At 52.4% G+C, this 15,219-nt stretch overlaps 4 protein-coding genes across 4 annotated transcripts; 3 read left to right on the top strand and 1 right to left on the bottom strand.

The window, feature by feature from the left end:
• Nucleotides 1-39: 39 nt before the first annotated feature.
• On the bottom strand, nt 40-557 carry AYO20_10264 (hypothetical protein; the record flags this gene model as incomplete). Its single annotated transcript, XM_022648522.1, has 2 exons — nt 40-310; nt 517-557. 2 exons carry the CDS (start codon nt 555-557, stop codon nt 40-42), a joined length of 312 nt encoding a protein of 103 aa, XP_022495476.1.
• Nucleotides 558-1,821: 1,264 nt separating this feature from the next.
• AYO20_10263 (hypothetical protein) lies at nt 1,822-2,469 on the top strand (the record flags this gene model as incomplete). Its single annotated transcript, XM_022648521.1, has 3 exons — nt 1,822-1,917; nt 2,035-2,395; nt 2,453-2,469. The coding sequence occupies 3 exons, from the start codon at nt 1,822-1,824 to the stop codon at nt 2,467-2,469; spliced, it is 474 nt and encodes a 157-aa protein (XP_022495475.1).
• A 1,136-nt stretch (nt 2,470-3,605) lies between these two features.
• AYO20_10262 (hypothetical protein) lies at nt 3,606-9,618 on the top strand (the record flags this gene model as incomplete). Its single annotated transcript, XM_022648520.1, has 4 exons — nt 3,606-6,225; nt 6,291-6,342; nt 7,442-7,717; nt 7,770-9,618. 4 exons carry the CDS (start codon nt 3,606-3,608, stop codon nt 9,616-9,618), a joined length of 4,797 nt encoding a protein of 1,598 aa, XP_022495474.1.
• Nucleotides 9,619-11,241: 1,623 nt separating this feature from the next.
• Nucleotides 11,242-14,612, top strand: AYO20_10261 (hypothetical protein; the record flags this gene model as incomplete). Its single annotated transcript, XM_022648519.1, has 3 exons — nt 11,242-11,713; nt 11,766-14,432; nt 14,485-14,612. 3 exons carry the CDS (start codon nt 11,242-11,244, stop codon nt 14,610-14,612), a joined length of 3,267 nt encoding a protein of 1,088 aa, XP_022495473.1.
• Nucleotides 14,613-15,219: the final 607 nt, after the last annotated feature.

Below are 15,219 nucleotides of genomic sequence, written 5' to 3'. Positions count from 1 at the left end.
TTGGTCCAAGATCACCTCCCAGATGCAATGGACAGAATTTTACTTCCCTTCCGCTTGTGCTCGTCTCATCTGCTCCCGAATACTCCCTCTATCCGTTCCCTCCTCTGCTTCTTTTCTTATCCTGTCGGCCTTTTCCTTCTTCTCAGCTTCCGCGGCGACAATCCATACTGGTTTATCTGATTTGGAATATTCGATTAATTTGGAGACGAATTCCTCGTTATTTTTGAGGCGTTGTTCTCGCAGTTCGAGATTGCGCTTTTGGAGATCGGGGTTGAAGCGTTTGAAGACTTCGCCCTCCGCGGGTGTTACACTGAGGCACGCGTGTCAGATACCGTGGGATCTCAAGCAAAGACACCATCTGAGCAAGGCAATAGCTGGGAGACAACGAGGAAGTCGGCGGGTGAGGTCAAGTCTTACTAGTACATTAATGCTGGACCTCCAGCGCAGCAGAGCACCAAGCTAGGGTAGCGCAGAGATGTCAGCATAAAATCAGTCGGAGGAAAAAGTTGGACTTACACTGCGGCCATTTTAGTGTACATCCATCCTCTCGAAGCCATTGTGGTTGAACTTGTCTTCTCGACCGTCGTCCAACGGGGCCGTTCGAGGGAAACTGTGGACGCCTCGGTCCTGGCTCAATTACAACACTTTCGTTGAGAAATCATTGGACGGTGATTGGAACAGGACGGTAAGCAGACACAAATTAGCGAAACCAAGGTCTGCAATGGTCTGCACTTGCAATAGATGAGGTTGAAGGTGCGGGCGTCGCGGTCGAGGTTCATAATGCATCACCATTTCTATGTACTTGGCGGGTTTTGATTGGCGAATGAGCTCAACCACCACTTTTCGATTTAGGGGTTTGCAGGGGGCGCCACGCGCATCCCCCAGCACTGACAAGCAGGATTCAAGGCCGTGGATCCATGCTGTACTCGTACATACGAAAACACGGGAGTTGATGAGTCTAGGCTACACTGAAAGTTGGCCACAAAACAACGTCGTTTGCGCCATTTAAGTTATCGCTAAGTGCAATCGATTTGAATCAGAGAACCATGTGTGCCATGATGGAAGGAGATGCAAGTCAACATGGGGTGAGTGCGCCATTAATGCACGATTTGTTCGGCAAACCGAGGCAGCGGTCAGTGCGCAAATCGTGCAGCCTGGCGGTCTAACTCTGCACAATGTTGCGAATACTAATACTAGTAATGAACAAGTGGTTCTGATGTAAGGTCGCCTAGAGCACAGCCTCTTTTTACTTGGAGGGCCGAAGACAGCCATCATCCGTCAGCCGGAATCTGAAGGTGGTGGTGGGTGGTAACTAGTAAATTGCCACATCCTCCAAAGCCGTGTTCTTGAAAATATTTAGTACTTGTAGTGACTTGAGTAGGAACTGGGTAGTGAGTCCTTGTATTTCGATATTTAATTCTCCTGGAGTTGGGTGACTACAAGTACTTGACTGCGCCGTTCTCTATCACGTGCTTGCGCTGGTGAACTGAAACAAGTTGGTGGCGCTGCTGCTCGTCTCAGAAATCCAGAATCCCTGGTCGGGGCCCGGCCTCTTCCCAGCATCGGTGGTGCGCTTGTCGCAGGTCCAAGCGCCAGATTTACCAGCCCTCGTCAGCTTTGCACTTCCAACCTCCGTCTCAATCTATCTTTCATCCCCATCAGCATCCCAAGACTCTCAACCTCATCCAAGCACTTGATTCTCTACGCACCTCACTCCGATCTGTCGACCGTTGTCACCATCTAGGCACCCCTGAAACCCCCTATTACCGACTTCCCTTTCTCAATCCCACTTCATCCCTCTCCGAGACCAACACTATCAAAATGGCTTCAGAAGCGCCTTATGATCCCTATATACCTGCTGGCGGACAAGGCGGCGCACAGCCGGCCAGCAACCAGAGAACAGCTGCCCTGCAAGCGGTACGTGAATGATGCCCCAGACGCAAGGTCATACGAAAGAAGATATCGGGGTTGAGTGACGGTCGATCTTGCCGGCTGCAGTGTCGCAGATGGAATCTGCGTTGCGGAATCCATCAGCGCACGCTAGCTGAGTTGAACGCTGTCAACTGCCACAGATTCATCGTTGAAATGATGGGATCTTATCCAATCTCGACCCGCCATCCTCATCCTCTGGTTGGGCTGAAAGCTGACATGTTCATCTCACAGCAAATCGATGATACCGTCGGTGTTATGCGTGAGAATATCAACAAGGTATCGCAAAGAGGCGAGCGACTAGACTCGCTGCAAGATAAGACCGACAATCTCGCCGTTTCCGCACAGGGTTTCCGCAGAGGGGCAAACCGAGTCCGAAAACAGATGTGGTGGAAGGACATGAAGATGCGCATGTGTTTGATCGTCGGCATCATTGTGCTACTCATTGTCATTATTGTCCCAGCAGGTATGCCTCTACCCTTCGCTTCGTATGCATCACACGAGTGCTAACATGCTTTTTCAGTGGTCGCCACACGATAAACCCACAACCCCTTTTGAACGACACCTGCCTTCTTTTTCCTTGGAACATTACGACAGCACAGTCTTCCCAACGTTGGAGGAAACACGTGAAAGCGAGAACAACAGCGAAAGCGAAAGCGTGAACGAGAGCTCTTTCTGAACAGTGCTCGCAAGCAGCGCGCTTATGGCGGGACGATAGGATGGGATGGTGCTACACTTGTTACAATAATGCACACTGGGCTTGTTTCCCCTTGTCAATTGGGCGTTCAATAAAATGGATTCTGCCATGAGTTCTGCGATTCAATCCCTGCAATGTTTTATCTTGCTGATATCCCGATGGAAGATTCGTGCAGGCTCACTTATCAGGTGTTCCTCAGTACTCGCACAATAGGCAAAGCAACTTCTAAAGCCGTCCAAGGATGATACCGTCATCTATAACACTTCTAGCGCAATCTGAAAGTCTTCACTGCGCGTTCTTCGCGAGATGAGACTTTTGAGCAAGGAATCTCGACTTGGGCAGGATCGAGTAAAATTTCAACGCGTGCACAATCCAGGTCCGCTAGATAAAGAAACCAGTGCTTGTAAATGACGATCGGCCTCTTCAGGCTAGAATGCCAGTGCAATGCGTTCATCATGCAGCAAGGCGGCGAAGAGAATTTTCCAGACAAAAAAATTTTCCCTCAGACGCAGCTGTTCCTCGTAGAGTTGGTCGCAGGCCCGGGCACGCCACCCATTAATTCGGAGTAGCGGTGGCCGCGCAGGCACGGCTGGTAATGGGCTTCTGGGCTGGCACGGCCGGTGGGCTTCAAAGTTGGGGTTGTGGTTGGTTCTGCCACTGGGTAAACCTCATGCACAACAATCATCACCCCGCAAAATATTTTGCTATCGAGCAGTTGCGAGTGCAAAGAAAATTTTGACCCAAGACGACGCTGGAGAAGTTTTTTCTTCCCCCAGCTCTGATCTCGGGCATATGGTTCTTTGGCGTTTCTCTCAATAGACCTGCAGTTGGGTTTTCTCTGTCCTTTTCCCGTGTTTTGATCTCCCCTCTTCCTCCCTCGCACTCAACTGTCATATTGCGACCAAGACTTTCTGCGTCACCGACACCGGACATTGACTCCATAGATCTTATCAGCTGCCGCATGACCTGAAAGCCCACGATGTCGGCATTGGGAGCTGCTACTGCGCGAGCAGTCACTCGACGGGCAGCGTCCTCGACCCTTCGTTCTCGAGCTCTCCGCCTTGCTAGACCTTCATATACTCCCCTCGCTGTACAGCAGACATCTTCCCGACGAACATACTCCTCCCCGTCAGGATCGTATCCCTCGACGAGGTCAACGGTGGTACAGTTGCTCAGTAACATTGGCTCCAAGAGGGAGGTTCAACAGTACTTGTCGCACTTCAGCTCGGTTTCGTCCCAGCAATTTGCGGTCATCAAGGTCGGTGGAGCCATCTTGACCGAGCATCTGCAGACTCTGTCCTCCGCCCTTGCATTCCTCAACCATGTCGGGCTCTATCCAGTGGTGGTTCATGGTGCTGGGCCACAGCTGAATAAGATTCTGGAGGATTCCGGGGTCGAACCACATTTTGAGGACGGAATTCGGGTCACAGATCCCAAGACACTGGGCATCGCACGAGCGCTGTTTCTCGAGGAGAATTTACGGCTGGTAGAGGAATTAGAGCGTCTAGGTGTTCGAGCCAGACCAATCACCTCTGGGGTTTTTACAGCGGATTATCTTGACAAGGAGAAATACAATCTCGTGGGCAAGATCAGACGTGTTGATAAGAGACCGATCGAAGCTGCCATTCAGGCAGGATGCCTGCCCATCTTGACGTCCATGGCCGAGACATCGGACGGCCAAGTCTTGAACGTGAATGCAGATGTTGCGGCCGGTGAGCTAGCTCGAGCGCTCCAGCCTTTGAAGATTGTCTACCTCTCCGAGAAGGGTGGGTTGTTCAATGGCGACACGAAGGAGAAGATCTCCGCCATCAACTTGGATGAAGAATATGACCACCTCATGCAACAGTGGTGGGTTCGCCACGGTACCAGGTTGAAGATCAAGGAGATGAAGGAGCTTCTTATGGATCTGCCTCGCAGCTCGAGCGTTGCCATCATTCATCCCGCTGATTTGCAAAAGGAACTGTTCACGGATTCTGGAGCCGGTACTCTGATTCGACGGGGCAACAAAGTTCATGTCAACGCCTCTATCGACCAGTTCAAAGACCTCAACAAACTGAAGGAAGTCCTCATCCGTGATCGGGCTGGACTTGACGCCCCCGCCATTGTGGATCGCTACATCAAGTTCCTCCATACACGAGACTTTAAGGCTTACTTCGATGAACCGATGGAGGCGTTTGCCCTTGTCCTGCCACCAGGTGGAGAGACAACATTGGCTCAGCTGGCAACCCTGACCATCACCAGGAATGGCTGGCTGACCAACGTAGCAGACAATATCTTCGCCGCCATCAAGAAGGATTTCCCCAAGCTGATGTGGACTGTCAAGGAAGACGATGAGAACTTGACTTGGTTCTTCGACAAGGCCGATGGTAGTCTCTCCAAAGATGGCGAAGTCCTCTTTTGGTACGGTCTTGAGACCAGCGATGAGGTTAAGGACCTTATGGTCGAATTCACAAAACATGGCCGTCAGTTGTTTGGTGATATCAATCTCGAGGCAAAGCTGCACCGTGCAGCCAGAGCGGCGTCCAATGTGGCCAGCACTACTGCTCAAGGGGTGACACAGAAGCGGACATTCTCAACGTCGGCCAACCCATTACGTTCAGCACGACAAGCAAGATATGTCACAAAGCCTGCCCTTTCTATTCGCACATACTCTACAACCAATCCGAACCCACCTCTCGGTTCCAAGAACAGCTCCAACAGCAAGCCTTCGCGGGTAGCCCTCATTGGAGCTCGAGGCTATACCGGAAAAGCTCTTATCGACCTCCTTAATCGCCACCCCCACATGGATCTGCGTCATGTATCATCGCGGGAGCTTGCTGGCAGGAAGCTTGAGGGATATGACAGACGCGAAATCATCTACGAAAACCTAACCGTGGAAGACGTTCGACAAATGGAAGAGAATGAAGACGTGGATTGCTGGGTAATGGCCCTGCCAAACGGCGTTTGCAAGCCATTTGTCGATGCCATCGACCAGGTCGGCAAAAACAGTGTCATTATCGATTTAAGCGCCGACTACAGATTCGATCCGAACTGGACTTATGGTCTACCGGAACTAGTTGACCGGTCCGCCATCGCAAGGGCTACAAGAATCTCGAACCCAGGCTGCTATGCTACAGCCGCACAGTTAGGCATTGCGCCTTTGGTGCCATACTTGGGTGGTCAACCCACAGTATTCGGCGTCTCAGGGTATTCAGGTGCAGGCACCAAACCGTCTCCGAAGAACGACGTCAACAACCTCACAGACAATATCATTCCATACAGTCTCACGGACCACATCCATGAACGCGAGATCTCCACCCAACTAGGTACATCGGTGGCATTTATACCCCATGTTGCTGTCTGGTTCCAGGGCATTCATCATACAATTAACATTCCGCTCAACCAAGAAATGAAGTCTCGCGACATTCGAACGCTCTATCAAGACCGCTATGCCGGGGAGAAACTGTTGAAGATTATTGGTGAAGCGCCCCTTGTGAAGAATATCGCCAAAAAGCACGGCGTGGAAGTAGGCGGGTTTGCAGTCCACAGCAGTGGAAAGAGAGTGGTCGTTTGTGCAACAATTGACAACCTGTTGAAAGGAGCAGCAACACAGTGTCTTCGTAAGTCTCAGGTCCCCAGTTGAACCGTGTTGTCCTCTGCATATACTGACTTTCTATCTGCACAGAAAACATGAATTTGGCTCTGGGTTATGGGGAGTACGAGGGTATTCCCATTGAGTAGGGAAATGGACCTAGACTAGAATATACGAAGGCGCCGACAGCAAGATACAATACCCCAAAAAGCATTTGAATACAAATTCCGGCTTAATCAGACGAGTTCCATCTTGTGAGCTATGTTCTTTTTTTGGGTCAAAAATGCACTCCTCGGGTCCAGGTCGGTTCATTCACAACAAGAGCAGTATCGGCAATGGGGCAAATGGATGCTCTGACTTTCGCTGTGTCTTTTCAACCGAGCATCTGGTTACAGCCTGTGCGCTTCGAGCATTGTGTGGAGACCAGCACGCAACTGGGAGAATCCGGTAGAAGGAGCCCGAGGAGGTTCGCGGCTAAGGGATCCAGGCCAGTGTCTGTCTTTGGAGTCGATTCCTGGAAGAGGACGTTGTAATACTGTGATGAGAAGGAGAGGTTCATAGGTATAAATCAGGTTGGGAGAGATGGGAAGGGAACAGTTGAGAAAGGCTTGCCAACATGGCAGGCTTGGAAAGGAACCCGGTTTTGCACATTATCCTTTGGAACAGGCGATAATACCAGGAACATACACAACGAGACAGGGTCTAACAGAAATGGCATGCGTGTTCTGGATTCGCGTTGTTCTGAAATCATTCACTTTCCAACTCGACTCTCAATCTGCAACCCTCTCCAGATCATGCCTCACCGCACTTGACCATTTGACCAGCTCCTACTTCTGATCCCCCCCCTTGGTTTGCTACCAGCCGCAGCCGCAGCCCACGTCCTCGAGCCGGCCTCTTTGTTCGGACTCGTCACAGTTCGAAGGAATTCTCGAGGAAGTTTACATGCGGCAGGATATTCGGAGTTGTTGAGGCGACATGTTCTACAGCCACGAGAGTGAGTCCTCCTCTTTCTGGACAGCCGAGCAGCTGGAAGATACAACTTGAGACAAAACGCTGACCACAACCTTTGTGTCCGGAATGAACAGTCTTGACGAATCGTCAGTATGGCGTTGCGACCATCTGGTATGAAACTTCCTACTCCCCATCTCATCCCATCTCATCCATCCCCTCGACCGAAGTCTCCCGCTCTGGCGGTCCTCACACCCCCTCTGAATGTTTGCCTCACGCGCTCACTTCATCATCAGGCTCGTGGCAACACTTGGCTCCAAATCCAACCTGAAAAAGGTATCTCGTCGCGCGATCCTTGACGTCGACCTTCAAAAGGCATGCAAGACCATCACGGAGCCCGAGGTGCCCCTGGCGCTGAGGTTACAAGGCAGTCTGCTGTTTGGAGTCTCTCGCGTATTCCAGCGACAATGTGGTTACGTATTGACAGACGCCACGAGTTTGAGAGACAAGATGAGGGACACGGTCCATGTCTTGAAAGAGATGGAGCTGGACCCGGATGTTGGAAAGACGCGGTCAGTCGATAAATGCTTCCTTCATCCTTATGAGACTCATCTTTATCACAAGGCCGGAACAGCTTAACCTCCCAGAAGACCCATATTTCAATCCGGATCTTGACATCCACTTCGATCTCTCCGCGTTTGGATTCGCGTCAGAAGACTCCAGTCCCTCCATTGGTGCCTCGTCGTTTCTCACACTGCCTTCAACCCAGACCAGCCACTCTCTCCACGACGAGACCGATGAATTTGAGATTGAGATGCCTTCGTTCGATACGCCTGCTGGAGCCAGTGGCGGCCTCGATGTGTTAATCCATGGAGAGACAAGCTCTGTCATGCAGACTGGCAGCAGAGCCGATCCTTATTCGGTCTTTGAAGAAGAACCTGCCATCATGCACGAACCACTCTTTGACGTTGATGAGGATGGCTTTCTCCAGCCCGCTGTCTCGGAGAGTCTTTTGGGCCTTGAGCGACCAACCGATGCTGGGCAACAACAGCAAATCGACCTCATGCCTAGCGACCGGGATGGTAGCGTACATCCGCCAAGCGCAAGAGATGATGAGCTATTGCCAGACTTCGACGAAATGGATGTTGTTGGACACGATGAACCAGCCTTCCTACCACCAGCTCCTCAAATCCCTCTGACCCCGGAGCTTGAAGACGAAGGATTCCGCCAAGCGACACAAGCAGCCTCCCCCGTCCAAACATTCGAGGAAAGCTCAGAGACAGCAGAGGCACCCGAGCGTCGCGGACGCAGTGTGAAGGCAATCCGACCAGATCGACAGACAGAATTGAGCAATCGAGATCTCAACGAGTGGAACCAGAATTACCTTGCCAACATGGCAGCTGCTTCTCGTACCAGACAGAGTCAAATAGCCTGCTTCGAGGCCAAGAAGAACGCCAAATTCTGGATCCTACAGCAAGGATTGGGGAATGTTGCCTCTTGTTTCGGGGATGACAGAGTCCCACACCCTTTCACCGTCTTCAGTGGTCAGTCGCTGTGGGATATGCTGAGCGGCGAACTGGGACACGGAAAGAAAAGATCACGAAGTAGTTCCCTTGAGGATGATGAACGAGAGGACGACAGGCGAGTAAGAGCCAGGACAATATCCGACGATGAAATCGCTCGCGGAGGAGATGACATGGGATTCCCATATACCGATGACAACGGGTTGATATTGCCAGGCGATGACTTCCCTTTTGAAGCCGAGATTGGTCGCCAGGGCCCTCCATCCTTACCTGACCAATCGTCCAGCATGCCATGGAATATCTCTGGATCTCGTCACAGCTCGGCGCAGCCTTTGGGGAGCGGCCTTATCTCGAGGATGGGCTCAAGCATCGGTGGTCTCCATGGCGGCATAGAGTTAGGACCACCTTCTGCTATAAGTAGACGAGGATTGCGTCTTACTTCTGCAAGTCCACTTCTCGGGAGAGGAATAGCTTCGCTGTCCAGACAGAGCAGCCGGGAACCTTTCGACACGTCACGAGTCACGGGCGATGATGACATCTTCGCAGATCTAGACGCGCAGCTGGGTGCAGACATTGATCCAGATTTCGAACTCTACGGACCTTCCGTGACTGTTGACACGCAAACGGCTGCACAGTCTCAATGGGTGGCTGCAACTCTGGAGAATGAAGCATACAATTTTCTTACCTTCGTCAACACGAAAGTCCAAGAGAAGGCAGAACAGCAAGATGGTACTGGAGAGGGAAGAAATGCAGGACAAGAGATGACGATCACATTAGACGAGCTCCTCCCACCAACCCAGAACTCGCAGATCGTGGGTGCCCAAGCTCTACTTCACGTTCTTGCGTTGACTACGAAGGGTTTGCTAAAGGTCTACCAGGCCGATGGGTTTGGTGCTATCGAAATCTCGGTCATAAGTGTTGAAACGAGCTCAGCGGGTTGGTCAAAGTGACGGTTGAACGCCTGACTCTGAAAATTGGGGATGTGGTCAAATTGTCCGAGCCTTGCGCTGTGACATGTGATATGTGCGTTGAACCTTGTGTGAGTACGCGGAAAGAGTAGGATTCGACTGTCAGCTGATTTGCGACTGAAAATGGTGACAGTGGCTACTCATACTCCAAGACCTGCGAGATGATTCAGCTGGGGAGCTTCATGTCAGGATCTTCTGTAACCGGAAAGTCGTGGCCCGGGTCAAGGGGTGATGGTGCTCTCACTAAATGGGGATTCTGAAGCCAGCAAGGATCGAGCACCAAACCATCGCCGTTTGATCGCCTAATAAAATTTCAAGAAAGGGAACGAGTTGTGGCGCAGGCGGCAGACCTCTAGCATCTTGCTTTTCAAGCCACAGTGCTGTCCAATCAAGCCAGTGTAGTTCTGCGACAAATCTTGTTTCAAAGTAGAGTTCGATCATCCAGAGTTTGCGTGGCTCGTATGCTGGGTAGGCAAAGGGACGAGAATACTCGTCTACTCGGTACGCAAAGCCCAATAGCGGTTGATGATTGATTTCCATGCATCTTGCTTGCACAGCCCACCATCTCCGGGAGCAATGGGAGCCAGCTTTTTCTAGGATCTCCCATGGCCCAGCAGTCTGGGCCACGTCTCGTTAACGTGGAGATCGGTGGCTTTATAGCCCGCAACCCCGTTCTAGAGGCTTCATTTAGCGGGCGATCGTCGGGGGGTCGGTCGTCAAAGAGGTCTGGTTGCGGCGAATCATGGGCTTGTGCCTGGCATGAAAGGTTGGGGTTCGCTCTTTGTCCTGCGTGCCTGGTCAGGTTCCGACTTTGTCAAGGTCAATGAATGAATGTTCATTTGTCTTGTACCCAATCGCACCTTGTTGCGAGTTAAATCGGTCTAACGGGGATTCCACACCTGGGGTTTGCAACAAAACAGATAGTGGCTACAGATTGGATCCCGCGGCAAGTAAAAAGTCCAAAATATTACGTTGGATTTTGCTTGGGGCTTTCTGGGCTGCGCTCACGAGTACGGAGTATTCGTCACCCCCCTCATTCCCTCATTCTCCCCCTTAAGCTAAAAGGCAGAAGCACCAGAAGCCTTAGCCGAGCCCGGGTGATCGCGTCCCGATCCCCTTTGAAGCCCTGGTGGCGCCTCCGGAACTTCTAAACAAATCTGTGCCGTTTAGCAGCCGTCTGGGTCAAACAGCCCAGAAGAGGCCAATGGGTATTAGCTAGAGCGGCGTCCAGCCGCAACAAACAACCCGACCTTTTTACTTGCAACTCACTCGACCATACACATATCTGCACCACTCGTTCCCCTGGTCGCTATCGGTGTAGTTGCTGCGTCCCTCCCCTCGGTCGCGCTCATTTTGCTTGCCTTGTCTGTTCGTCACCTCTTGTCGCTTCGCTGCGGCTGAAGATTTGGTCGGCGTTTCTCGCGGCCACATTGATTTGATAACAGCCCGATGCGGTCTGGAAATCCAGCCTGAACATTAATCACACCTCTTTCCCGCGGCACTGCCTCGCCAACAACCAGGTCCTGTCTGTCGATGCGGTTTCTGTGGGAAGCAGGTTTTCTTTAGGCAGACTGAGACAAGGTCTCGTGCTTCTCCGCCACGATGATGGCTGGCAACCAATACGGCCAGCAATGGCAACAAAACCCAGCTCCCTCCTACCAATACGACAGTGGAAATAATCAGAGACAATGGCAAGAGAACGGGAGAGGTCAGGGTCCCTACAACCAGGACAACCAACGCTACAATGACTATCCAAAGAGTCGGAATGGTTATGGGCCAGGCCAGGCGCCAGCGCCCGGTGGTTATGATCGAAACGCCCAGTGGGAAGGTCAAAATCAATATCCCCAACCAAACGGTCATGAGGCACGCTATGTTGAAAATGGCGATGGGTATTCGCAACCTCCCCGGCCAGGCCAATTCGATCAAGGTGCCCCTGCTCCGAGGCAATATTCATATGACGAGCGCTATCGCACCAATGGGTCAGGCAGAGCACCACCAGATCACGGCGGATCCCATGCACAGAGACCACCAAGGAACCAGTGGGCAGAGCCTTCCACGCCTCCCAGGAGACTCAGGCGTAAGAATTAAGTGATATTGTTTGATCGACGTTGAACGCTGACGCTTTGTAGCCCGCGACCGCATTTTGACTGAACCCACATCCCCTAAGAACTTGTCCTGGGATAATCCATTCGGCGCTTTCCCTCCTAAAAAGAGGCCAGGAGACAGGATGAGGCACGAGAGACACGGCAGTCTGGACAACGCCATGGCCAGTCTCGACATGAACGAACGCCGTCCTAGTGGAGGTTATGAAGCAAGACCTCATACCTCCAACAGCCCGAGAAAAGAAGCGCCTCGTCCTAGGACCTCGCATGACCGCCATGACCGTCCCCCCGATATGGGGCCTCCGCCACTTCCGCAACAAACGTATCCAATGCCGCCTGGTCGAAACTCTCCGGAGATGAATTATCAACAACCACCGGCCCCCAGACAGCAGGGCGGGATGAACAGTCCGAGAATGCGGCCAGCAGGCCCTCCGCGTGGTCCCCCGCCGCCAGGGAATAGAAGCGGACCTCGTCCTGGCCCCCCTGGTGGAATGGAAGAGTTCAGTCCGCCGGCAAACTACAACGCTCCACGCAATTATCCGCCTCCAGATCGTCGGGCAAATAACTACATTTTCGATGAGGGTTACTCATCAGACTTCATCCCTCAGTCAAGAGCACACGTTTCACCCATAGACCGTGTTCCTCAGGGATATGGACCGGGACCTGCGCCTCAAGGGGATCTTCGTACCGACCCATACCGAGGGTTTCCTCCCAACGGCCACGGGGAAGTCAGCCAGTTGAGAGACAGTCAAATTCCAAATTTTGATGCTATTCCGACTGGTGTGAATGAGAAAACGGAAGACAATATCATTGCAAATCAACAAACTGGTTTCGATCGCAACGTCTACCAGAAACCGACTTATCCTGGGCCAGGGTCGTTTCCAGGTCAGATTGATACCAAACAGTCTATTTCCCCTCCTAATCAGACCACATCTCCTTTGGCTGAGTTCTCGTTTGACTTGCCTGGCTCCTCTCAACCTGCGATGGCTGGTAGAAACGATAATCCCGCACAGGCCGCTTCCTATCGAGGAGTTTACGGCGGACAGGAGACTTTCGGCGCAGGAGGACCTGCAAGGAGTGCATACGGGGACATCCAGTCTCAAGATGCGCCTAGCTCACAATATCCGCCACCTCGTACTGCCAGTCGGAATGGGATTAAGCCGAATATGGACACCGACGCCTCGAGGCCTCCACTACCAAACAATGGCCAGCCCTATCGATCGTTTAGCCAGGATCAGTATCCCGTCCGACCACATACAAGCAATGCGCAACGGCCACCGCAACAAAGTTACGAGATGATGAACCCATATGATCAGGATTATGCCCAAAAGAACCGTGCTCCTTCGGCACCAACTGTACCGGCAGGATCCCTGACATCTGACCAAGGCTATGTTCACCCAGGACAGGCCCAACAGTATCAACAACCGTATGGACCAGGCCCACTAGTGCGCAGAGCGACCCAGGACAATCTCATTAACGGCCCTGCTAAGCCCAACGCTTCGAACTCTGCACATCCCGTACCCGTCAGGCACTATCCGACCTCAAATGCAGAGTTTAACCCGGATGCATTGCCAGCTCACCCTACTCCAGTGAGGCCAGGACTCAAAGACAGCAGCGGCTACTCATCGGGTCCGACACCACCGACTCAGCCGAACCAACAGGGGTCGGTCTCCGGGCCTTCGTCATCTGTCACTGCCCAGGAGCTGAATAGCCTCCGCGAGATGTATCTCCGGAGTCCCAGCGACCATGCTCTCGGGTTGAAGCTTGCAAAGAAGATGGTGGAGGCGGCTAGGGTGCTTGCAGATGAGAACGGGACAGCAGACCAGAAGACCACACAGAAGAACCGCGAAAAGTACATCTTCGACGCACATAAACTGATCAAGAAACTGGTGGGAGCTAACTACCCAGACGCAATGTTCTATCTGGCCGATTGTTACGGACAAGGAATGCTGGGACTTGCTGTGGACGCGAAAGAGGCCTTTTCTCTCTACCAGTCGGCCGCGAAGCTCAATCATCCCCAGAGTGCATATCGAGTGGCTGTGTGCTGCGAACTGGGGACCGAAGAAGGTGGCGGGACCCGACGTGATCCTTTGAAAGCGATGCAATGGTACAAAAGAGCAGCAACACTCGGAGACACGCCAGCCATGTACAAGATGGGAATGATATTGTTGAAGGGTTTGCTTTCGCAACAGAAGAATCCACGTGAAGCAGTGTCGTGGTTGAAGAGGGCTGCTGAACGGGCGGACAAGGACAATCCTCATGCGTTACATGAACTGGGCCTCCTTTACGAATCGGCCTCGTCCACGGACCATATCGTGCGCGATGAGAAATACGCCTTTCAACTGTTCCAGCAAGCTGCCGAACTGGGCTACAAATACTCGCAGTTCCGGCTTGGGTCGGCGTATGAGTATGGTTTGCTTGGCTGCCCGATCGATGCTCGTCAAAGCATTTCATGGTACACTCGAGCGGCGGCTCAAGGAGAGCATCAGTCAGAACTGGCGCTGAGCGGTTGGTACTTGACAGGGTCAGAACCGCTGCTTACACAAAGCGACATGGAGGCATTCTTGTGGGCACGGAAAGCCGCGAGTTCGGGCCTTGCCAAGGCAGAGTATGCAATGGGCTACTTCAGCGAGGTCGGCATCGGCACGGCGGTGGACATCGAAGAAGCCAAACGTTGGTACTATCGAGCAGCAGGTGAGTAGAGCGCTCCCCATCTCGAAGATGTTGAGAACTAATTGGTTTGCAGCACAAAACTTTACCAAGGCACGAGAACGACTCGAGGTCCTCAAGAGAGGAGGTCCCAAGCACCAAAAGACACGCATGTCTCGATCGAATGTCAACAAGCAGACTGACGGAGAGTGTGTGGTCATGTAGTGGGGAGAAAGAGGAAGAAACAATCGCGACAAACACTTGGCTTTTGGGGCTGTTTATCCCCGGCTTTCCCTCGCCATCTGTTTCTGGGGACTGGTCGTTGATGGCCATTACAATCCATTTCGTCCACGCTCGCCTGGGAAGCAAGATGAATTCGGAACCCAGCTCCAGGTAGAAGTCTGTGCTTAAGGGGGAACAAAATACCACGAGGGACGAGGGGGGGTGGGAAAAAGAAAGGGTAGAAAGGGGGGCGGGCAGAGAGAAGAGAAAAGAGGGGAAGAGGAGAGAAAAAGGGGGGAGGGAGAGAAGGGAGAGACAGAAGACAAGGGCGTAAATGACTCAAAAGGACGGGTTTTAAAAGGTTGCACCTTCGTGGGGACACAATGGGTCAATGTTGCTGTTGGTGACATCGTCCGTGTCGAGTCGGAGGAGTCTTTTCCTGCCGACTGAGTCCTGCTCACAAGTTCTGAACCTGAAGGGCTTTGCTACATCGAAACCGCTAACCTTGACGGCGAGTCCAACCTCAAAATTAAGCAGGCGATTCCAGAGACGGTCCATTTAGTGAATCCTGCAGACTTGGGCAGACTGAACGGACGGATAAGGTCGGAAC

Source organism: Fonsecaea nubica (assembly GCF_001646965.1).
Source record: "Fonsecaea nubica strain CBS 269.64 chromosome Unknown Scaff107, whole genome shotgun sequence".
In the NCBI taxonomy this organism is placed as follows: domain Eukaryota; kingdom Fungi; phylum Ascomycota; class Eurotiomycetes; order Chaetothyriales; family Herpotrichiellaceae; genus Fonsecaea; species Fonsecaea nubica.
Note: the sequence above shows the minus strand (reverse complement) of the source record. Positions and strands in the feature narration are given on the sequence as shown.